The sequence below is a fragment of the Clinocottus analis genome, unplaced genomic scaffold (assembly GCF_023055335.1).
Source record: "Clinocottus analis isolate CAN_PGR_092001 unplaced genomic scaffold, fCliAna1.0.p SCAF_2, whole genome shotgun sequence".
NCBI classification, from domain to species: domain Eukaryota; kingdom Metazoa; phylum Chordata; class Actinopteri; order Perciformes; family Cottidae; genus Clinocottus; species Clinocottus analis.
The window spans coordinates 5,221,905-5,246,313 of NW_027175931.1; the positions used below are offsets into that span (position 1 = coordinate 5,221,905).

At 45.6% G+C, this 24,409-nt stretch overlaps 1 protein-coding gene across 2 annotated transcripts; it reads left to right on the forward strand.

The window, feature by feature from the left end:
• Window positions 1-285: 285 nt before the first annotated feature.
• Window positions 286-24,409, forward strand: ets1 (v-ets avian erythroblastosis virus E26 oncogene homolog 1). 2 transcript variants are annotated; one of them, XM_068585579.1, is made up of 8 exons: window positions 286-682; window positions 12,962-13,081; window positions 13,584-13,784; window positions 14,076-14,153; window positions 14,607-14,852; window positions 16,195-16,455; window positions 20,668-20,786; window positions 21,048-24,409. In XM_068585579.1, the coding sequence occupies exons 1-8, from the start codon at window positions 616-618 to the stop codon at window positions 21,261-21,263; spliced, it is 1,308 nt and encodes a 435-aa protein (XP_068441680.1). In that variant the 5' UTR covers window positions 286-615; the 3' UTR covers window positions 21,264-24,409. The 2 variants fall into 2 exon arrangements, with proteins under 2 accessions (XP_068441680.1, XP_068441681.1); XM_068585580.1 differs by having other exon boundaries at window positions 14,655-14,852.

A 24,409-nucleotide genomic window follows, 5' to 3' on the forward strand; every position in this document is an offset into this window, starting at 1 on the left:
AGCAATTTGCGGGAACATGTACTCTCCTAACTGCGTCTGATGACGTGAAGGGGTCTTGGGACAAGTAGGTTCTCACTGAGACGCGGGGGAGGTGGTAGAGTGCGCTCGCGAGCGTCGGTTGTGTGCGCTTGTATGTGTGTATGTGCGCGCGCGCAAGGGGTGGGTAGGTGGGGGAGGGGGCGGGGGGGGCATTGTAATTGAATTGTGAATCAACTGGCAAGTCAGCCCTAAACACCGCCCCCTTCAGCTGCCGTCGCACTCCTGCTCTTCGCTATGCAACGCCCACAGCCAGAGATAGAGAGGAAGAAGTGAGCGAGTGTGTGAGTGAGTGAGTGAGTGAGAAAGAACGAGGAAAAGAGGGAGTGTGAGTGTGTGTACATGTACCGGAGAGAGGGAAAGAGGGAAAGAGAAGAAAAGACAAGTTAGAAGTAACATAAACTGAGTCGTCTTTCAGTGTGAGACATTAAAAGAAGCAACCAGCCAGCAGAATTGACCGGCGGCGCCAAAGGAAGAAACGATTTGCCCTTAAATTGTAGGGTTTTGGTTGTTTTTTTTTGGTAAGGGGGGGTGAGCTGATAGAATAAAAGAGGGACGCGGCGTCATCAAGTCAATCTGATGGTCATGACGGCAGCTGTCGAAATGAAACCGACGTTAACAATCATAAAGGCTGAAAAGATGGACGGTGAGTAGGCTTTACTACAACTCTTCTGTGAGCGCTTGACAGTTAACACGAGACTCGCGTTACTTCCGAATGTTTCCTTGTAGCGTTGCCGGTTGCCGGCGGCGGTTCGCTCTGATGTTGACAGCGATAATTCTCGGCAATTACGCGCGCCGAGAGGGACATGACGTCCTGAACGCAACACAGCGCTGAGGACGATGTGTCGATTGCTCAATATTGGACAACACTTGAGATCAAATGTAATCACGCCGGAGGCTTTACAGTCATGCCATGTCCTCCACAGCTCTGTGTGTGTGTGTGTGTGTGTGTGTGTGTGTGTGAGAGTGTGAGTGTGTGTCTGCGTGTCTCTCATCTTTATTGACTTAATCAGATAATGACAGGCGTGCCTTATTTTTTATAATTAACAATGCGACATGTGAAATGGGAAATGATTGCTACAATAAGTAAAGTTAATTTGTGTAGCTTGTGTCACAAAAGTATGCTTCAATGATGTCATGTGGAAGTCAGTTTGTCACACCACATATTTACCAACATGTTTATTTTGTACAAAATCACTACGCTTACTATGTTTTGGTTCTTTAACATGCTCTCATGTGGCTGACACTTTCAGACGCACTTGCAAGTTAAAAAACTCACTACTAGCTTTTTCACGTTTCCGGGAAGCGCGTTCTATCACATTGTGCTCATGACGTGTGTTGCTTAAATTGACTACCAATGTACGCTTTTGCAGTTTTCATGTACTCGTTTTCCCTGCTTCAATTACACTGCTGCTCTTTCTCCCTCTCCCACCCTCCACACACCCATCTTCTGACCCTCTACATTCGGTGCACATCTGGGAGAGCCAGGGCATTCTGCCCAGCCGGCATGGGAGAAAGGCATAGTGCCTAATCGCTGCCCTCCCCACCAACCCCTGCTGTCTCCTCTACCTCCCCTCGCCTCCCTCCCTCCTTCTCCACCTCCCCCTCCTCTGCGGTGGTTGAAACTGACTTTCCAGAGGGAAGGAGAGGCAGGCTGAGGTGATGAATCTGCAGTGCTGAGGCTTGCCTCTCTGACCCCGTTGCCCAGAAGACTTGGCCTGCTGCAGGGGCAGTCCGGGGCAAATGCAGACAAGCCCACAACCGTGAGCGGTGTTTGGATTTAAACCATTGTGTGGTTTCACTTCTCTTTTTAGTCTTTTTTTTTTCTCCCCTGCCCAGATTGATGTTACACATGGTGGCATGTTTGGATCATTTGCATCCAGCAGCTTTTTACATGAACAAATCCCCTGTGCATCCGCAGCTCAGGTGGCGTTGAGCCGGTTAGCAAGGCGGCGAGCAGCATTGATGCATCGTGGCCATTTGATACTAATTGCCACTGTTGACCCACTCTAAGGAGGCTGTGACTCACAACATTAACCGACCCTCTCCTCGCCGTGAATACCTGCAGAGCGTAGATCCGCGCATAAACATCTTCACAAGCTCGCATTTAAAAAAGTGCTGACAGCCGCACTATCTTGCAAAACCTTTTTTTTTTTTGTTGTTGTTGTTGCAATGCTGGCTCCTGCTCGCTTACAAGGGTGCACCCAGGTCAGGCTGAGGCTGCCGAGAAGCAGCTCACAACTTCACACAAACAAGTCTTCTCCCCACCCCTGTCTCTCACACACAGAGACGCGCTTTGTTCTGTTCACTTATTGCTAATAGCGTGCCCGTTAGATAAGTGCCCTGCACACGTCCAAGGCTGCTCCTGATCCCAATAAGACACAATAGTCATGTTTAGCATTGCAGGCATGTAGAGGACCACGACTTGCCCTCTGCTTATACTTGCTGAAATAGATAAGAGCTTCGTACAAAGCCAGAATGCATTTGTTGATTTGTGGGAATTGTGAAAGCAGCAGCTGTCCCAATGGACATGGCTCAGCTTTTCACGAGCAAGCGCAGAGCGACGGCATTGTGGGAACTACACATGTTGTCTTTTTATTTTTTTCGGTTTCTCCAAACACTTGCATCCACATACTGTATATGCCCACCAAACGACCTTAAGTGTCTTCAACCCACCTTACTATATAGTTTGTTTTCCTTTGCGATGGAAGTGCAACCAGTGTCGGCTTACCCGAGGTCTGTCCTCTCTCTCTCTCTCTCTCTCTCTCTCTCTCTGTCTCTGTCTCTGTCTTGCTTTCTAGCTCTCTCCCTCCAGTGCAGCTAATTCATTTTTAAAGCGCTCACACTGTGCCAGGGTCAGAGGTGCTCCCAAACAAGGCATCTAAAGTTCCACGAAGCTTTCATTCCTCTGTTCAGTTATAGTTGTCAATTTCTGACGCAGCACACTTGCTTCCATGTAACCCGGACCATGGCAGCTTATTATTGAAAGCCTCATGTAGCCATAACACAACTTGTTTTAGCGAAAGGAGGGAACATTACTTAACCAGGACGGTGCTAGATTGTGAAATTACAGACATGAAAGAGCAAGTGCTCGTGTGTTGTGACGTTCTCATGGAGTGTATGAAAGCTGTGTAGGGGCGGGAGGAGGAACGCAAGTTAGTGAACGGCAAATTGAGTAGAGATTATGAAAAATTCATTTTGAAATAGTGTATGTGAATACATTTCTTGGCGCCGTAATTGACCATCCATTATGTTGGAAACGACACATAATGCAAAGACAAGAAATGTCTTTTGAATCCAAACTCGCTATATTTACTTCATTCTTCTCTCGTGGCTCCACACATTACCTATCGTATGGGCCTACCCAAATCCAATTTTGAGATTGGTGAATGTAAGAACACTGGTTGGTGAATGAGGCCCATTGTTCTGAGGTTATCTGAGTCTAGCTCTAATATGCAAGAGCGTTGTCAATCATTGACACTACAAGGAGTTGTCTGCTTTCGACTTGAGTGAGTCGTTCTTTCTTTCGTTCTCCGCTCGTCAGGCCTGAAGGTTGGGGTTCAGTGGCTGACAGGAATGTTCGTGAGCATGCCCTGCTGGGTGGCATGCATGGAGGCGTAGAGGGAGCCTGAGTGGGAGTCTCACTTTATCTGATCAAAACACTGCTGTTTGTTGTAACCGGCGTGCCTGATGCTTCTTCTGAGAGCCCCTTATAAGGCATCTCGTTCCACGCCCGCCGTACACACAAGCACATACAGGCCATGCCACACCAATGACTCTCGGAAAAGGCTTCACTGAGGTTTTTTCTTTTCTTTCCCAATGTGCCTCCCATGTTGGTGGGGTAGCTTCTGTCAGAACAGAGAGTGTTACATAAGCCCCAGGTTTTTGCTTCGGTGTGTTTGTGTCAGCACTCCTTCAGTAGCGCAGTGTAATATATGCCAATGTTTGAGCGTGCCTGGCCGCCTGGCAGCTGTGCAAACACTGTTTGGGTGATCCAGGGCTTCTCTTCTTGGATGTGGTCTGTCAATGAATCGGGCCAATCGGACGCAAAAACGGTCCGCTTTCCATCTGACGTGAGGACGACACGACTTACCCGATCAGAACTCCATTAGTCAGTTAGTGCATCAGTTATGTGTCATCAGGTTGCGTTTGACCAGGCCATGACTGATACCGGCGTTCTCAACGGACCCTCCCTGTGTTGGTCAGACTTGTCAATAGACTGGGCGAACACACATGAAGTAGCTTTGTTTGACTTTCAACAATGATTCTGGTCTTTCAGTCCCTCTCGCCTCACTCGGTTATCCAAAGCATTCCTGTTTTCCTTCCATTCAGTCTTCGTTTGATTCATTGCTCTTTCATTCAGCCCGTCATCTGCCGTGTTGCCCATATAAACATACAACCATTAGAATGCGTTGGTCCTATCTTGACGCTTCCCCGGTGACTACACGCCTTAATCTTTGCTTATAAAGCTGAGTCATAAAGCAAGGCGTGTTAGCGCCAGATACAGCCGTCTGCTAAATAGTAAGCATATGGTGTGCGAGAGCGAGAGAGGGGGTTGGGTGTTTGAGGCACGGAGAAAGAGGGGCCTTCCAAGGTGTGGCCGATATGATGGTAGCAAATAGTCCTTGTTGTGCAAAAAAATATTTAGAGATAAAAATAAAAAAATCACGAGCGGTTCGCTTTCGCTCGGTTGTTAACGGCTTCTCATTTTACTCCCATTCCACGAGAAGCCAACAAGCAAAACAAAGGAAAATATGTTCCTTGGCTGTTTAAATGAAGCATTAATAAGCTTTCTTTCGACAATTCTTTTTCAATCGTTCACCCACCCACTCATACAGTTCCCCGTCAAGTGTTCCTCCCCCTCCTTTCCCTTTCTTCCCCATGTTTCCCAGTGCCTTTCTGTTGGCCACATGGGCTTCTCGCACGCCACCTTGATGTGGTGTACACTGAGATCCTGGGGAGTGCACTTTTGTCCCATCCCCAGTCATTCCTCGCTTGTAATCCCTGAGTCACGGCACCAGACGCCTGCCGCACCACACGCCACTGGTTGTCCGACTGTGCGTTGGCTCGGCTCGCTTACTGGTTTCTCAGGTCTCTCCCCTCCCTACCAGTCTAACTGTTGGGACCAACTGGCCTGATGCTGCCCCCAAAATGGCCCCACGACCTCCCACATACCTCAACATTGTCAGGATAGGCTTTATAACCTCTTTTTTTGTGTGTGTCCTCATACTCTGTTTCTGTTTTATAGTTCCACATTGAGGAGCTTGTGTTTCATATAATAAGATGGAAACTGGGCCAGTTTAGAAACATGCCAGCTTCGGGAATCAGTCCAGGGTCCTGAAAGGCAACGGGGTTGGTCTCAAAACGGATGTTCGGCTGTCCTCAGCAAGGCCATGTCACTCATTTTCTTCGGCGTATGTTCCAGATTTCCTTTCCCTCGTCTTGTGTTTCGTCTGCGTACGCTGCGCGCCACCTGTTTTTGGAGTCAGTATGCTGCTTTTGTAATCAGGTGAACAAATGGGGCACAGCCACAGGCTTTATTTTTGTCAGACCTACAGCGTCAGACTTGTATTGATTGAGTGGCCTGACAGAAGCAATGGAAGATAAGGATAGGTGTGTCTGTGTCTGTGTGTGTGTGTGTGTGTGTCTGTGTGTGCACGTGGGTGGCTGGCTGGCTCCGCTCTGGAGGTGAGACTCTGCGGTGCTCACGATGAGTCGGGCCTCAGCGATGCACTCGAATGTGAGGCACATGTGTTCTGGCAGCCGTGGAAGTGGGGACTCGGTGTAAGTTTTTCGATTGCCTCTGGAGTTTCGCTAAGAGAGTAAAAGCAGCTGGATTCCATTGCCGGCCGAGACCGACGTCTCTAGCATCTGCATGTTTTATATATGGAAATGAGTTGCCTTTTCTCACTGTCTGCTGAAGGCCCGCATACTTTAAGCTGAATAAGAACTTGACTTTGACAATAATGGGTTTAAGCGATGCCATTGTGTTGGTGGAAAATTATCTTTTGGCTTTGCGTAAATGCTCATTAGAGAGGATCTGTTTGCTGCCTAAAACGTTTGTTTGTTTTACACATAGTTACAGGGTAACCGTGACCAAATATTGAGTCATTTGCTCAGGAATTTTACAAGATAGGGTCACTGCTTTCATCATAACCAGTCACATTGTCGAACGAAGCGGCACGATATCCCCTGAAGTCCAGTCATTCTTTGATGGAATGAGTCACTGTGTGTGTGCGTGTGCGTGTGCGTGTGCATGCGTGTGTGTGTGTGTGTGTGTGTGTGTGTGTGTGTGTGTGTGTGCGTGTGTGTCTAAGATAGTAATGGAGAGAGGAAGATTGACAAGGCAAGGCGATTGTGAGTTCACACATTTGCAAAAAAAAGCATGTTTATGAAATAACTTCCATCTCTTATTGTGAAACACATGACTTTTAACGTACCAGTTATCACGCCGTGGTTTAACATCTTTTTGAGCAGGAAAGTAAGCCAAAGGTGTTTTACGGCATCATGAAAAACAAACCATATCTCAAATCAGATAAAGGAAGGAGAGGTGTGGCCAGATGTTTAATGCTCCTATCAGCCAAGGAGTCCACACTAAGCTTAAAATAGAAGTGTAACTCTTCATCCTGAGCTGAAACCATCTTGCCACTGAGACCACAAGTCATTTTTGGTCGCATTAGAGCAAAACAAGAAAGCTGTGAGAAGCACATTAGTGATTGTAAAACAGAGGTGGAATGTGAGGCACGCAACATGAAAACACTGCGGTCTGGGGGGAATTTATTTATCAAGAATCCATCTGTCGGCCATAGCTTGCCTTCAAACAAGCAACAAGCTCTTATATGTATAATTAGAGCCAGCCACTACAAGAGTTACGCGCGTATGTGTTGCACAAAAAGAACAGCCGAGTGGCAAACAGTTTCATCAATGTGTGTGTGTGTGTGTGTGTGTGTGTGTGTGTCTGTGTGTGTGTGGGGCTGTACCCCGTCCCGCATACTACAACATTTTATCCGGAGACTGGTTGTGGAATGTATCAGTTTGGACGAAAAAGTGGGGCAGTCACCATGTTTTGTGGAAAAAATGCAACACAAGAGAGTAAACTGTTTGTCAGATATGTCGTGTGTTTGGTTCTACGCCTAAACAGTTCCACCGGAGCATCCACTGTCTGTTTACAACAGGGATGAGGCCTGGGAGAGAAGCTAGCCTGGATGTAGCTCGGCTAGCACCACCTGCACTCCAGTTCCTCTTTCTCACCCTTAGGCAGAGCACCGAAGGATAAAACACGACATTCAAGTCCTTTTGGGCTCAGTAGTGCTTTCTTTACGGGTAGTTAACGTCTCATGGCTGTCATGGAAAACTATAAAAATGCGTGAGATCTCTCAGATCTCTGCTGTCTGTGTAGTGCTTTAGTTCATGCTGGGTTTTAGCAATTTTTTCCCACCCAAAAAATGTAAAAGAGTACTTTGAGCTTGCGCAATCTGATGTGGGAAGTGCATGACTGTTGCTCAACCTTTTTAATACTTGAAAAACAGTCCTTTTTTTTTACACTGGTGAAGATCACAGATCAACAACGCTCGTAGACAGTTAAATAAGCACTAAGGAGCCAAGTCTTGCTCAAATCTCTTCGTCTCTGTTCCCTCGGTTGTTCTGCAACGGAGAGAAGTTCCTTCAAGCTTTTAGCAAAAATATGTTAACGTCTGTTGCTGATGGCGCGTATCATTTCAAACTCAGACGTAATGTCATAGCAAGCGCTGAGACTTTGGCCTAAACAGTAGAGTTAATGCACTTTCACATCATAGTCTAATATGATTTCAGAGATGGAGGGAGTGGGATATAGAAAGACAGCAAGGCAGCAACGGGGTATTAGTCTCACTTATTGTCTGCTTCAGTAGCCGATATGTCTGTGGTGGTGATGATCCTGGACAACTCTAGTTTCATGGCCAAAGACAGATGTCAGCAGTAGCCGCCTCGTCCAGTACAGCTGCCTTACACCACCGCAGCTCGCGCTTCAAGAGGGCAGCCAGAAGCCAGTGGTGGAGGCCTAAGAATAAAACCAGTGTTTCAGCACTGTTGTCTGCGATGTTGGGGCGGGATGGCCCGGGTGTGTGCAAAGCACTGGAGCAGGCTCGGGTCTAGGTCTGGTCTGGCTTCTTCACTTGAGCTTGAGCCCGGCCAATACATATACCCCCGGTCATTGGCATTGAGATGGAAATCTAAACAGTGGAGCGGCCGGCCGAACAAGCGGCCCTCTCAAAGCCAGACTGCCACCCCTCCTCTCGTTCCACTGCAGCCCTTCAGCCACAACTTTATCACCCCGTGGCACTGAATGGGCCCCCTTCATGTTGGCTGGGTTTATGACCCCGCGTTCTCAGACCAGGGGTCCAGATACGGCTCTCCATCAAAGGCCTCCTCAGATACCGCTGCCACCTCTGGTCTGCTGTGGATAGACTGGTCCGCGTTTTAAAGAGGCGATTATAAGCTCTTGGCGAGTAGCCAAGAACTCCTTTCTTTTCCCTGCACCGCGTCACAACCCCATGGATGCCTACCTGCTTGCATGTCGGGATATTAAGGAAGGGTGTGACCTTCACCTGAACCCAGCGCTCACCTCACGACCCACAGGAAGTGGCAACTTAGCCAAAGGAAATGGACTCTTCTGCTGATAAATAAAGCCCACCATACTCTCAGCTACAGAAGGGCTTTATAGAGGCAAACATAAATCACCACATGCTTTAAAACTGATATAAATCAAATGGTTTGACCCTAAAGTGTGTCACTTTTCAAAAGCCCAGCTTTGAATAGCCTTTAAGATGCCATCCTCCTTTTTTTTTCTTTCATATTGTTTACAGCCAGCTTTCTCTTCCTCACATCAAAAACACTACCACCCATTGGACGAACTCTGCAGGTCTATTTATAGCTCAATGGCATGATAGGAAGCATATTGTCCCCATTTGTTGGGTCTGGTTGCCTGCTCCGCTTGTATCATTGCATCACTCTGAGCGGAGGCAGCAGTCCAGGCTTTATGAATGAACCGAGTCTCCGCCAGAGGCTGGGAGATGGCACCGATCCCACTGTGATGTCACTCCAGGGACGAGCAGAAGAGAGGGAGCATTATGAGCCCTCCCATTCATTCTTCTGTCGCTCTCTCTCTCTTTCTCTCTCCCTGCTGTGCCCACCCCCGGTTCTCTTGTCCTGTGATGGGCTCATATTACAGGCCGGTGACTCATCCACCCCCAACCCCCTCACCTCCTTTCCCGTACTCAGTCATCCCTCACCCACCCCGGGATCTTCCCCAGCCCTGGCCCTGCCCTGCCCAGCCCCGTCTGTTCCAGCTCCATAGACTTTGGCCCTAGCCGCATTAAAAAAAAATGGAAAAAAAAAATCCCAATTTCACACCCACGCTCTGGCGCTCCGGCCGTAGAAGGCTGCTAATTTGGTTCATGTGTGTGTGTGTTGACATGTGTGTCCGTTTAACGGTTTAAGGTGGCGATCCAAACCCCAGTCTAAGGCCGGGTTGGGGCTTGGTCACATGGGCAGCGCACGGTCTGTCAGGGAGAATTCCTCGGGGAAAATATGGTCTTGGCACTCAGCAGCCTGTCCATTACTCATATCATGCCAAGGGGAGTAGCTAATCAATACCTTTTACTGTACAGCCAGACTCAACATCAGTCTCACTTCATCAGCCAATCTTAGAATAGATGGACTTATTATTTCCCTCTACATCATTAGTAGCAATTTGTGTCATTTTGTACTTTTCACTCCAGACCCTCTTTTTACTTGTGCTAGTTGTTAGTGAAATGCCATAATGTTGCATGTGATTTACACCCACTCCCACATTTCTTGAGCTAAGTGGATGGAACTCATTTTGTGGACAGACCCGCACCGTCTAATGTGGAAAGTGATGACTTGTGGATGCTCTAACTCTCAGTGCGTACTGACCATTCTGTATCTAATGGGACTCGCAGGCATTGAAATCCTATCAGGACTTCATCATTTACAAGAGATCGTCTAGATCCGAGCTCTCCTCTCTCGCTAATGGATGCACACTGTACATTAGCTCTGCCGCAGATAACTTTCACATGGATCACTCACTATGGAGGCTGCTCTACTATCGCTGCACTCTTAGCTCTTGGGCTTTCCTTTCAGCCCGCTGTGTACTGTGTTTTTAAGATTGCGATTCACAAAAATATGACAAAGCAATGCACATATGCATAAAGCACTATAAAGAAGCTAAAATTGATGTGTTGAAAGAAAATGTAATGTGTATAGAAACTGCTACAGTCCCACAAAAGTAAGACATTTGTTGTGCTTTGCATTGCTGCAAGACATTAAACAGAAATCCCCCTTCAAATGGAATAAACGAGTAATTCAAATTTACAGACCAAAGAAACCACACAAATTGCCGTTTGCACACATTTTAATTTGCTCTCTAATCGTAGTTCCACATATTTCTCTCCTCCGAGTGCCTAATGGTAGTTCTCATGCACGATGGTGTTGAGTGTCTTTTGATGGAGGATTTAGTGCTAAAGTGGGTTCAAGTCTGTGTGGCCTGCACAGGCTGGGGCTGGGGTTGGGTTGATAAAAGCGATGGAGAGGGAGGGGCGTGAGCGGTTCGAAAGTGCAGACAAACTCGGCGCGATCCAGCTTAAATAAACTGCCACATTTCGCCCCTGCCTTCACATCAAAGCGCAGACTGTCTGAGCCCCAGCTCCATCTCAGCTTGCAGCCGTTTGCAGGCAATACAGTTTTGCACCACCAAGAATACTTAAAAAAGAAAAAGTGAGCTCAGCAGAGGCCTTCACAACATTAACAACATTAATACAGCTCACGCAGGTCTTATTTACAGTGTGAAACTGCTCGTTTTATTTCGATACGCAAACCGTCTGACAATAGTTACACTGGGGTTTTTATGTGAGGCTGTAAAACCGAATTCATTCAAGTCGGAAATAAAAGCAAGGTAGAAGAGCAGAGGAAGAACAACTTTCTGTTTGTTCACCCACAGAGTAACGTGGAGCAATATATTATTGCACGCCTAATTGAATCACATGAAGAAGCAAAGGGCTTTTGTCTGTCCCCTGTCTCCGGCTTGTTGCGAGGCTTCTTTCTTTTGAGAGAGAAAATAGAGGAAGGGGAGTTTGGAGGGGGAAAGAGCTCAAGACAGGAAAAAAAAAAAGAAACTGGGAGACCTAATTTTACAAACAGCCAGACAGCCATTGGTTGCATGGGCAAAGGAGGGACAGCTGCCGCGCATTCCAGTCGAGGTCGCGACGTCAGCGAGTGGTGAAAACAAGCATGAACTGTATGTTGCCCCAGTGTACTGCCGGCAGATACAACCGCCAGCCGGCGGAGATGCCAGAACATCTGGGTTTGACGAATGGCGTTGCTGTGAGAGTGACACGACTCTCCCGCATCGTGGTTTTGCCCTCAAGCGAAGACTTCTGTCGATCTGTTTTTGTTTTGTTTTGTTTTTTTCACGATTTCAATTGACACACAATGGAGGCTGACCGGAGGGGCGAGGTAAAGAGATGAAGAGAAAGACATGCAGTAAAGCCTAATTGAACACTTTTTTTTTTTTTTTTTTTTTTTTGGTGCACCTTAACCCCCTGAAGCATCAAGATGTTGAAGCTTTGCCTCGTGCACCTTCACCCACACAAGTTGATTCAACAAGATCATGACACACGTCGGTCTTTGTTGTGTAAAAATGAGTGTGGGGGCGCTTTGCAGATTGAATGAGGCATGTCAGCTAATTGGAGCTCTATAAGGGCCTTTTTATGTCTATTTACAAGTCATTTGTTGAGTCTTCGCCAGATTAGTTTTTAGCAGTCTATTCTAGTGTTGGTGGCCCCCGGGGGTCTTTTCCTCCTTCTCCCCTGCTTTACCCTCTCATCCCTACACTTTTCTGCAGACTGTTCAATCTAATTAGATGAGTGCGAGTCATCAGGCACTGTTTAAAGCCATCAAAGGGAGCTCTGTTCCACACTGGGTGCCCACTGGCTGTGAGCAGAGAACAGTAAGCCCAGTGTGTGACAGAAACCCTCGAGACAGCCCCCTCAACCCCCCCTCCCCACCCCCCAACCTCCAAACTCTTCTAGCCACCCGCCAGCAGCCGCGGTGACATCATCACCTCATCCCTCGACCCATGACCTCTCAGAAGGTTTGACCCCCGTGACAGTAGGCCCACTGTGTAAGGGGCAGCATGGTAGGAGGGCTAGCAGGGGTCACGGAGTCAGCGATGGGCATCGAGCGCTGCGCTCCCCACCCAGGATGTGTGCGGGTCGGAGCGCCGTTCGTGTTTGCAAGTAAACTCGCGTGTTTTTTATTTTATTCCAGAGTGCAAGATGAGTCATAATTGCCTCATGACTTTCAAACAACGGGCAGAAAAAAAAAAATTAAGTGGTTGAAGCCGTTCACTGAAGCGTCCCAAGTCATCGCGCGCTACATGATGTCAAACATTGTGTTCACTATGCCACTCCAGGCTTTCTGTAACATGCACATGTCCAAAAATAGTGCACATGCAGTGTTACCTCTGTTTGTAAACAGTTCAGAGGCGCTGCCGTGACAGGTTTTGTAAATAGATTGGATTTGATCTGTCTAGACGGGATGTAATTGTTTAGCCATGTTGTTGATCACGGTCTGATACGTGTGTGTGTGTGTGTGTGTGTGTGTGTGTGTGTGTGTGTCTGTGAGACTGGGTTCATTTACAGTATGTGCCTGTGCTAATATTTAACTGAGACGTATTACACATTACCCCTTCCCCCCACTCCCCTCCAATCCATCTCTGTCTCAATTCAATTCAGCGTTCTCGGCATGAAACATAATACAGGATGCGTCGTCAGTTGTCAATCACAATTAAGGCACAGTACGATATTAGCATATTTGTAATTGCAATAATAACCTAATCAAATTTTTCTTTTGAATTTGTGCTCGGCAGATCCGGAGTGTGGAGATGTCCCCCTGCTAACTCCAGGAAGTAAAGAGATGATGTCACAGGCTCTGAAGGCCACCTTCAGTGGCTTCACAAAGGAACAGCAGCGGCTGGGTATTCCCAAAGGTAAAGCTGTCAGCTGCGTGTGTTCTTATTAGCCCCCGTTAAGGTTTTCATCTGGGAAGGTAAACGCATGAGCCCTCAGAACCTCTCTTTGGTCTCGGGTGAGACGAGCACTTTCACTAGATCGTTGCACATTATTGCCTGCTTTAGATCATTCACTAAATGATCAGAAGGCCTGAAAACAAGGCGACTGACTGAGGCAGACAGTCTGACTGCAGCACCCAGAGAATCAAGACACAGAGACAGACACAGAAATAATGAGTTATCTTCTTGACTGGAAGCCGACCACAGAGCCTCTTCATGCAGTTTGCAAAGAGCTGGACTCTCAGTCTCCGTCTAAGTAATCGTACCATATCTGTAAACGAAGTTTTTTTTTTTTTTGGTGGCTTATCGTCAACACTGCTGTGTACCCGTTTGCTTTTGAATCTGAATTTCAATAGAAGAATTCAGCAAATTGCACAAATGCTGTATTCAAATGGTTAATAAAACGATCGCCCCTTCACAGATCCCAGACAGTGGACAGAAAACCACGTGGCCGCGTGGCTAACGTGGACGGTGAACGAGTTCAGTCTGAAAAATGTCGACTTTGACAAGTTCTGCATGAACGGGGCCAGCCTGTGCGCGATGGGGAAGGAGCGCTTTCTGGACTTGGCACCGGATTTCGTGGGTGACATCCTTTGGGAACATCTCGAAATGCTTCAGAAAGGTAAGGCTGAAGACACATTTTCTGATTGCTTGTATCATTGTTATAATTAGACGGTTTTAAGACGGCAACCTCACACACAATATGTGATAAATCTCTCACCCACACATGGTGAAATTTCTGCTTGCGCCAATTTAGGACAATGTTGGCATTTGCTACAGTAACCGGAGCCAAACGGGAAGACGCAATTTAGCTCGGATCATTAATTTTTTATAATGCTGGATGCAGTTACACGATGCTTGAAAATCAATGGCGAGGTCACTGACGCTCGCTCTCTATCTATTTTTCATGAAGAGGATGCAAAGCATTACCCCATCAATGGACTGACCTCCAACTTCCAGGAATCCCGTTATACCTCAGACTACTTTGTCAGTAAGTACTCATCACACTCGTCGTCAATCACTGTGTAATAGCACAAGATCGGTGCCAGATGAATATGTGTGGGCGGGGCGGGGGCGGAGGGGGTGAAGAGAGAGTGGTGTACTGAAGAAAAGAGTTTGGCTAACCCATTGTACATTTTGATTTAGATGGTTCAAAAGCCAGTTTAGCCAGAGGCATGTATTGACCACAAGTCTTAGGAAGCAATATGGCATCACGACAAGTTTTGCAAAAGTTAGGTCCATGTATGATCAATCATCTCATGCACTGTGGGCTGTGTGTTTTTTTTTTTTTTTATGGAGTATTCACACACTAAAGCGTTTGGCCGGCAGTTCAGCACTAGATGGATGATGGCTCGGCGCTCCTTTTTTAGATTGATCTCCCTGCTCTGCTCCTTGCGCTCCGTCTCTGCTTTCTATCCATACTCATTTCCCTTTGTCTCTCCAGGCTACGGTGTCGAGCATGCTCAATGTGTCCCTCCTTCTGAATACTCAGAGCCCGGCTTCATCACAGAGTCCTACCAGACGCTTCATCCCATCAGCTCGGAGGAACTGCTGACGCTCAAGTACGAGAGCGAGTACCCCGCCGTCATCCTCCGGGACACGCCCCTCAACCCGTTGCAAGGGGACTACTTCACCGTCAAGCAGGAGGTGGTGTCCCCCGACAACATGTGCGTGGGACGCCTCAGCAGAGGTGAGGGGGTCGCGGCGCGCTCCATACAAGGGAGTAGATGGTTACGTTTAAAGCAGAGCAACGCGGCGACGAATGTGCTGCATTTCTGATTTAATCAACACTTTTTTCTTTGGAACAAGTGTTGTGATAAATGTGTCCACATGCTTTAAAACTTTTTTTTTTCTTCTTTTTTTCTGTGGGTGTATGTATGCGTGTGATTGTGCTGAGGCGACCAGAAACTTGTCATGCCAGATCAGCGTGCATGTATTAGAAGAGAAGAAAAGCAGGCCCTCTGGTTGGTTTGTGGTTCAAGCAAACCTGCCTCAAACACTCTAGACTGGGTTGGGAAAAAAAATAACTCTATTGTTTTCGTCAGTGTGATACACAAACCAAAAGCCACAACGTGTTCTCTTCTTGCCTCCCGTCCTCTATGTAAAACGTTCAAGTGGTGTAACCTTCAAGAACGCTGTTTTGTGTGTGTGTACTTGTCTCTATTGGCCTCTATTCCTTGACTTCTAGGTAAGGAGATAGAGGTGTCATCCTCGCTGAGCAGGCGCGGGGTTTTCTCATGAAACTGTTTGCTTTACTGAATGCGCATACTTGTTTTCTCTCCCAGTGATAGTTTACAGAGGAATCAGCAGCGTGGTTTACATTATTAGCCGTAAAGCTGGGATTTTCTTCTCACAAATCCCCAGCTGTATAAATGAATAGCATGTGCCATGCACATTATGCAATCCTCCTGCATTTGCCTAGAAGGTATGAAGTCGGCCCCTCATGCATCACACTTAGCCTTTAGAGCGTTACGTTGTGCTCTCCCAACGTGGGAAAGTATTTGGTAGCGCAAGTGATATCCACATGTGGCTCCGATTTAAGCGGTTGAAGATTTCGACATCAATGGAGGGCGCTGCATTATCTGTCATTTGATAATGACTCGTCATTGAATGGCTCTTATTTCTTCCCCGCCCAGGCTAAAAATAGCAACGCCAATCACACAAATGTCCTCCATTTAAAGTCAAATCCATATGGTGGTTGTAAAAGGGAAATGAGGTGTGAAATGGAGAAGGACACAGAACAATACAGCGCAGTGAAAGGCTGCATGATTTACAGTTCAGGCGTTGATTATGACGACAAGAAAACTTGTAAGATCAATTATAAATCTGATGCGTTGAAGTGTCACTTTGAAAAACAGCGACTCATCTATTCTTAGAAATGTCTTTAGAGGAAAAGCCGAGGGAGGAGTCTTACATTATACAAATTCACGCTGTACGAAAGACTTTTATTCAACGTGACTTGCTATAAAATGTTCAGTTTGAACCTTCTGTAACAATTCCGATGACCATTTCCTCCCGTCCTTCCCTCGTAGGTAAGCTCGGTGGCCAGGATTCCTTTGAGAGCATCGAGAGCTTCGAGAGCTGTGACCGATTGACCCAGTCATGGAGCAGCCAGTCCTCGTACAGCAGCCTGCAGCGGGTGCCTTCGTACGACAGCTTCGACTCGGAAGACTACCCCACCGCCTTGCACAGCCACAAGCCCAAGGGCACTTTCAAAGACTATGTGAGGGAGCGCTCAGACCTCAGCAAGGATAAACCCGTCATCCCAGCGGCAGCACTGGCAGGATACACCGGTAAGAGATGTCTATAGGTCGTAGTCTATACACTATCATTTAGTATATACGGTCCTACCTGGAAAAGAGCCGCAGCTTTTTACACATCGTTTTACAGCAGACATTTTTTTTTTTTAAATGTCACAGCAGGGAAATTACAAGGTAGCCAATAAAAATGAATCAAAGCTCTGTTCCATTGAGGTGTGCAGGATCCCAGGGTTGTGATACTGCCACATATAAATGGAGTATAGAAGTATATTATTTATGTTTATATCGTCGTCTTATCATTATTATTGCATCTCGTGACTTTGTTAAAGGAAAAGATAATATTGGGGTCATCGTAATCATGTTTTTTTCCCCTTGTAATTTGGTAAAAGCATTCTAAAAAAGGTATCAAAAGAAGCGTCGTTCTTTCAGGATGAAGATTGAGTGCAGCTGTTACACGCAGGCTCTGCGCCCAGATGTGGAGGTGCATTAATGCACTGCTTTTAGACCAGAAGAGAAAAAAAACAAACCCAAGTCATGAACATTACAGGAAACAAAACAGATTTTGCTCGTACCTTTTTTTTTTTTTCTTTTCTTTTTTTTACAACTCTCTCGCTCTCTCTGTCTCTCACTCTTTTGTTCTGTCTTCACTTCTCGTCCACCTCCTCGTTATCGGCAGCCCGCATCTCAACCTATTTTTTTTTTCCAGGTCGTCCTAGCAACGGCGGTGAAAACATAGAAATTATGCCTGCACATAACAGCAGAGAGAAAGGGGGGGGGGAAAAAAAGATATCTCTTCATCTCGTGAGGCTTCTTCGTACTCGTACGTGCTCAAAGAGACGGCTCGAGTATGTTCTCCGAGTTCAATAAGACGGAGGAGATAACTGCAAGCTCTTCTAAAGCAAATGCACTGTTTCAGCACCCGTCATGGTTTTTGGTCTGGAATAAAAAAGGGGCGTGAAAGAAAGAACTACTGTTACTACTTATAACAGTTCACTCCAAATCATGTGTTGCACAAGAACATGCATCTCAAACCTTTGTATTCATGAGTCAAGGGTTTAGTTCAAGACATACCGCTCAAGATTGGATTGTGAGGAGCCTCTTAACGCCGTCCTGTTTTTCTGCCAAGGTTTAAATTGTAGTCACAAGGCTGCGAGATTGGAAAAAAAAAGGGGGAAATCCAAGAAAATGTCTCAATGTCTCCAACAATGCATACATCAGATCACAACAGAATGTGCTGAAGTTGGTACGCGCAAGTTAATTGGTCATCTGTATGGTCATTGCTTCAAAAGACGCTGAAAGAACAATGAGTCATTCATTCGTAATGATGTTGGAAAGATGTCGTAATGCACATGTAATCAAATGACGAGGCGTAGGATAAAGTCTAAAAGCCCCTTTGGTGATTTATTATAGGATCCGTTGGTCCCTGACAAAAGTGGACAGGAGCAGAAATCTAAAAAAAAAAAAAGGATGAACGAGAGAGATTTGTACACTTCTTCTAGATTTGAGTTTATTTCTCCTTTATCATGACATAAGATTTGATCAATGATTTGTATCTTATCCAAATGTAAACCTGCGCATGAGGAAATATCTTCTCTTTTTTTTTTTTTAATTTTCAAAAAACCTTTTCAAATGTACTCCACGGCTCTGCGGCTCCATTTACCGCTTCGATCTCGACGTCTGACATGTATCAGTTGTTACGACGGGATAGATGGCTCCAAAGAGCTCATGTGTGAAAGCCTGGCGAGCGTTCGCAGTCTAATGCATAGTAATGTACTCGCACAGCAGAATGTGCTTCCTCTGAGCTTTTACAAGATGGGGACGGGGGAAAAGGGAGGTGGAGGAAGGGAGACGAAGAAAAAAAAAATCACACCAAAATACTAAGATTTTCACAGCCTGCAGTCCAAGCTGTTATTAGGAGCAGCGCAAAAAAAAAAAAAAAGAGTGTAGTCCTTCAAAGATGGAAGCTTGGTTTGAGTGCACATGTGTGAGTGTGTGCCCATGCGCATACGTGTGGGTGGATGGAGAAATAAATACAGGAAGAAAGAAGGAGCTTGAGAGAGAGAGAGAGAGAGAGAGAGAGAGAGAGAGAGAGAGAGAGAGAGAGAGAGAGAGAGAGAGAGAGAGAGAGAGAGAGAGAGAGAGAGAGAGAGAGAGAGAGAGAGAGAGAGAGAGAGAGAGAGAGAGAGAGAGAGAGAGAGAGAGAGAGAGAGAGAGAGAGAGAGAGAGAGAGAGAGAAACCTCAACCAAAAAATTGTAAGATTCCAAATTGATGCTCGCTCTGCTCAGCTTCCTGCACAATTCACGGGGGTGACAGGTGACACTTGACGGAGCGCCCCGATAAGGCTGCAGAGAGATAAGTGAAGCTCCAGTTGTCATCTCGGCAGTTTCCTGTGACAAGTTACCATTTGCACCTCTTGTCTACAGTAACATCAGGCAGCCTTACGACACGGTGAACTCTCAATCTGTACCATGATACTTTGTCTCCGCCCCCCCCGCTCCCCCTCCGGCTCCCGCCTCACAAAGTACCAACGTACATACCCATGCACACATCCAAGGTACTTTTTATTTGCATTAGATGTAGTTCAACCCACACGTCGTATATCTATTTGTACAATGAACATGTTCAAACACTACATTTGCTGGTTTCACATTTTGAAATATTAGAACCCTTTTTTTTTTTAAATCATTATTTATACATGTACAAAAATAAAACCCGTACATTACTGCGTAGTTTCTCGCTGCGTTCCCCACCCAGCTTGCTCGCATGTGCTCAAGACTCATTTATCATACCTCGGGTCAGACACTTTACTCCCAATGCGAGCCCCCACCACACCCCTTCTGCCACACTATGCTTTTTCAATGAGGCCCATTGTGCATGGGAGACTTGTAACATATTTTTGGATATTTTTTTTTTTTTTGTCAAAAGGGTCGCCTCCATTCTGGCACGAGAGCACAAAGGGGGCTGGTAAACGGGCTCTGTGTCACCCTTATGTGGGCTCGCTATTACAGTCGCAGACTTTTTGGAATGCGAGTCGACGCTTTTTCTTTTTTTTTTGTCTCAAAGAGACTCAGTGTTGCGCAGACACTTCATTTTTCCAAAGTCTCGCCGGCTGTTGTCGTGCACCTTCTCCAAATCCTTGCAGGAGTATAGAGGCGGCGCTCACATGCACCATTTTTTAAAGCGTTCAACCCACACGTCTGTTTCCCTGAAAGCTTTTGTTCGCGTTGTATAAGTTCACATTTGGTTTTCTGAGGCCCGAGAGAGGGGACTTTTGCGCAGCTTGAATTTTGCTGAGGCGTGTGCTGCACAGGCAGGTGTGATTTCAACTCGCGAGCCTCAAAAGTGGGTGGTTGAGTGTGTTGAAAAACCACAAGATCAAAGTGCGCAGCCTTGTATCTAGTTCAGAGACAAGCCCTTTTATTTTTGTTCCGCTTTCCCTCCTTTTTCTTCTTCTAATAAGCTGTTGTAATAGCGCTGAAGTTCACTTTGAACACAATATCATACTCCTTTTGTATTCAGGAGTCCGTTGCGACATTACGGAGGACTTAGCAGCCGCTCTCTTTCTGACACGCAGTCTGCATTCAAATCCCTGCGATGTGTTGCTCAAGTCTACAGGCAGCCCCTCTTATTTTTAAACGAGTGATTTCATCAGTATGGAACTCCTACACAGACACAGACTGTAGATTCACATGCTGCACGAGGCAACTGCCAGACAAGGGAATGCATAATGAAAGGGACTGTTGTATTTAGGAGGACATTTAGTTCCACTGCTGTACTTCAGTCTGACCCACATTAGAAGGTTTACTTTGTCCCTCTTCAAGTGAATAATTGGCATGCATATTTAACACATACATCATGCATTGCCCAAGTATAAACAGCCCAGACACCTTTTCTCTTTTCACGGACTTTTCACTCTCCTTGCAGTGCATTACCAGAATATAGACTTTGGTTGTTTTATGCCATGTCTCACTTTGTAAACTCTTGTACTGGAAGTCTTCCTCTTCCCCCCAAAAAATGTGTTCTACCACTCAACACAGCATATGCAATGTATTTATATCTACAATACAGTTATAGGAGTACAGAACTTGAGCATTTAGTCTGGATCTTCATATCTTTGTCCCAACATTATCCTTATTTAGTTAGGTCCACACACCAGGCTGTGTCTCCTCAGTGTAAATGGCGTGTTTTTTAAATGTGCACTCCCCCCCCCCCCCCCCCCCACACACCTCCCATCTGTTCTGCAGGCAGCGGCCCCATCCAGCTGTGGCAGTTTCTCCTGGAGCTTCTGACCGACAAGTCTTGCCAGTCCTTCATCAGCTGGACAGGCGACGGCTGGGAGTTCAAGCTTTCTGACCCAGATGAGGTGAGAGGTCGCGACCCCGCTGGTCACTGGTACGCGTGCTGGGAGGTCCTAAGTAGTCGGCCAGATGAACAAGATGTCCGCTGCCTTGTTTTTGCTTTGCCAAGGGTTGCTGGTTTTGCATCGGTAGACTTAGAAATGGCAAAAAACAAAGTTCATTTTTAACCTTTTTAAATGCTTTACATTCTCAAAGATTACCAGATACAAAATGTGCTTTTTTTGGAGTCCTGTTAATGACACGTGTCATTTCTTGCATGGTTTCAGGTTGCTCGGAGGTGGGGCAAGAGGAAAAACAAGCCCAAGATGAACTATGAGAAGCTGAGCCGTGGACTACGCTACTACTATGACAAGAACATCATCCACAAGACATCGGGGAAGCGCTACGTCTACCGCTTCGTCTGTGACTTAAAAAGCCTGCTGGGTTACACTCCTGAGGAGCTCCACGCAATGCTGGACGTGAAGCCCGATACGGACGAGTGAACGCGAAAGACGAAGAAGAAGTGAAGACGGAAGTTCAGGAGACACGTGGACTTGGGGCTCATAAAAGTGGTCTTAACTATTTTTTGATAGAGTCGGTAAACCGTTTTTTTTTTTTTTTTGGGGGTGGGGGACCAAACAATGTTTTCGATGACTAACTGTGGTCTTCTTCAACTTCAAGTTTCTGTCTCTCAGACCAATGTTTTAAAAAAAAAGAAGGCCAAAAGCCAAATGCCTGTATTCATTCCCTGTTGCATTTGAGATGTCCATGCGCGCATGTGGGTGTGTGTGTGTGAGTGTGCGTATGTATGTGTGGTTATGTACCTGTATTATTTAGCAGCTCATGGCAGAGGGCGTGGTATCGGGGAGAGTTCAGGCTCCAGTAGCACAGTGCGGAGACGAGAGGACCGAGACAGAAACCCCCGAGACAACCGAGAGAGAAAATAATCGAGTAATTTCACTGTCGGGGGAAGAGCGGGCGGAAGGTTCCTGCGAAGAGGAGAAAAAAAGAAGGGTTGCCAAAAAAAAAATATGTAAAAACCAAACTAAGGAAGGTGTAGTGACATATTTACATAAAAGCTCAGTGTCTCTCATTGGCAAAGAGAATATTCAGCTTGGACCAAAAAGTGTTGTTTTTTTTAAAATTTGTTTTGTGGAGCGCCAGTATTATATTATTGATGTTGAGAACACCCAATGGAAACCTACCGGGCGTATATCGGAAAGAGTATTTTTCTTACGTTGTCAATGGCGGTATTGCAGCGGAACCAAAACATTAGATGCCAAGTGTATCTTGTCCTCTTTTTTTTTTTTAAAACAAAATGTGCCGATTGGAGATCAGACGACACTATAGACGGCGGCCCTGGGGTTCGTGGGGTTCGAGGACACGGTGCGATGACTCACACCGAGAGCTTTTGATAGGCAGACAACTGAAAGTAGCCGTTGCTTTAGAAACTGATGCGTTGGCCTTTTTACTTACGTGTTCGCCACCTTGTTAGAGACACATGTTGTGAAACTTGTTTTTTTTTGTGTTTTTTTTTTTGCATATACCACCAGTATTAGCAAACTGTAGACAATCCACATGGGGGAATTCAGGAGTCTTTTGGTAAGAAGAGTTGTTTAATGTGCAGATTCGATGCATAATTTGTCGGTTCACTGTCCGTGTTGCTTTAGCCGTGTTCGATTAGCCTCCCGTGTGTCTGTTCATACGATAAAATCACAAGCGAGATAGTTGAGGGAGTGATTTTACAAAATCCTCTTTTTTTTTTCTTCTTCCTTTCTTATGCAGTACATTTCGGTCATGAGGACGCAGATGCAGCGTGCAGTGTGGAGGTACAGTGTAGGAAAAAAAAAGGGACAGGCAATAGATTTAAAAAAATTTTTTTAAAAAAAGGTTGATGAGAAGGAACCGGAAGTTTGGCGAAATAGATGAAGGTGAACCGAAAGGAGATGATCAGCTGCGAGGTCCGAAGGAGAACGAGCGACGCAAGTTCGGCGCCGCTTGGAAGTTTGCGCTACCTGGGTTGTCTTTGTCCATTTTCCACTGCCATTGTAGTTGGATGCAGCTGAAACTCATTGCAAATCGAGGCGTTTAGGACTAGTGGCGAGACATTTGTATTTCATTTTTGTGTGTGTGTGTTTTGTGTTTGACTCATCTACGAGCAGAAGAATATTCCGTTCATAATGAGTAACTCATGCACGATTCCACCCATACCTGTGCAGCTTGCTGAGAAACATGCATAACGGCTCCATTTGACCAAATCGGCAGCAGTTTCCTTTCAACAGTGGGAAACGGTGGCTGCACACTGGCCTTATGGGAAATGCCAAAGTGGAATATCATCTTAGAATACAATGTTATTGTTTACAGTGGCTGAATGTTACCCATACGGTTGAAAATAACTTTTGAAATGTCTATTTGTACAGATTGTATTTCATAATGCTTTATTGAGACCCAGATTACACAAATAAGCAACAGACAAAGCAGGAATAATAACCAAAACCCTTGTGAGGTCTTCGGCCGCTGGGCTTCGTGTATCGTCCGCAACGCCAGAAGACGGGGACCAGAAGGTTCTCACACTTTTGGAGAAGTGTTGACTTCTATTTGATCTTTTGTTCATATGTCGGAAAGCACACACGCTTTCGGACGGAGAGAAATGCCTTTGCTGATCTGGGTTTTTTTTTTTTTTTTTTTGGAGTGTAGAACAGAGATGCTGAATATGTCCACTTTGTTTGGTTGATAACAGACTTCATCGACTGCTGACTCACAAACCCTCGGCCATGTGCGTCACCTGACGCAAGGAATTAGACAAATTCATTGGTAATGAGCTGCACAGTGCTGTCATTCTTCTCTGCATGTTGATGTCAAGGTTCCAAAACACTGTTATCTTTGTTTCGTTCAGGTTATTTTTCATGTCTGTCAGTGTTTTATATTCGAGAACTTTACAGATTTTTAATCATAATTGTACTGGGAAAAGTTATATCCCCCCCCACACACACACACTCTCATACACACACACACACACTCTCACACACACACATGGTCATAATATATGTATGTTTGGCGTCACAAGATCAATGTGCTAAAAGACAACATTCTGTTACCTAAAATGTAGGTATTTTAACGTTTATTTTGTCAGGAAAAATATTCTATTGTTCAATGTCACAGATTACAATCTACTGCAGGTCTTATGTATTAATGAACTTTAGTCAGGTGTGTGTGTGTGTGTGTGTACACACCAGTAGTTTGTGGCATATGCATATCTCAGAATGGATTCAGAAGGAAAACTTTTTTTTTTTTGTCTTGGATGTTTTTTTGTTGTTTTTTTGTATATTTTATAGTGTCTCCGTATTTTTGTTATGAGATCATTTTTATTGTATTTAGTTCACAAACATTTGAATATTTTTCAATAATTTATATTTTATAAAAGACGAGAGATGCAGACAGCTGGTGCTTTCATGGGAATATAAAGGTAGCGCAGGACAAAATAATGTAGCGATTTGTTTTTGTTTTGTATTCTTTTTTTTTATATAGAAAACAGACCTGTCTGCTAGAGAAAAAAGGCTGATGCTGGCCCATCAATGATTTCTGCTGGAAAGGTTTTATAAACTGTAGCTTCTATTTCTAAAATGTACTTAATGTACTTCAAAATGTT

Bases quoted from the DNA above. Each gene is read 5' to 3' on its own strand.
- ets1 (XM_068585579.1), top strand. From the start codon at position 616: ATGGTCATGACGGCAGCTGTCGAAATGAAACCGACGTTAACAATCATA. The intron at 14,154-14,606 runs GTAAGTACTCAT...TTGTCTCTCCAG, and splicing joins TACCTCAGACTACTTTGTCA to GCTACGGTGTCGAGCATGCT. The intron at 16,456-20,667 runs GTAAGAGATGTC...TCTGTTCTGCAG, and splicing joins AGCACTGGCAGGATACACCG to GCAGCGGCCCCATCCAGCTG.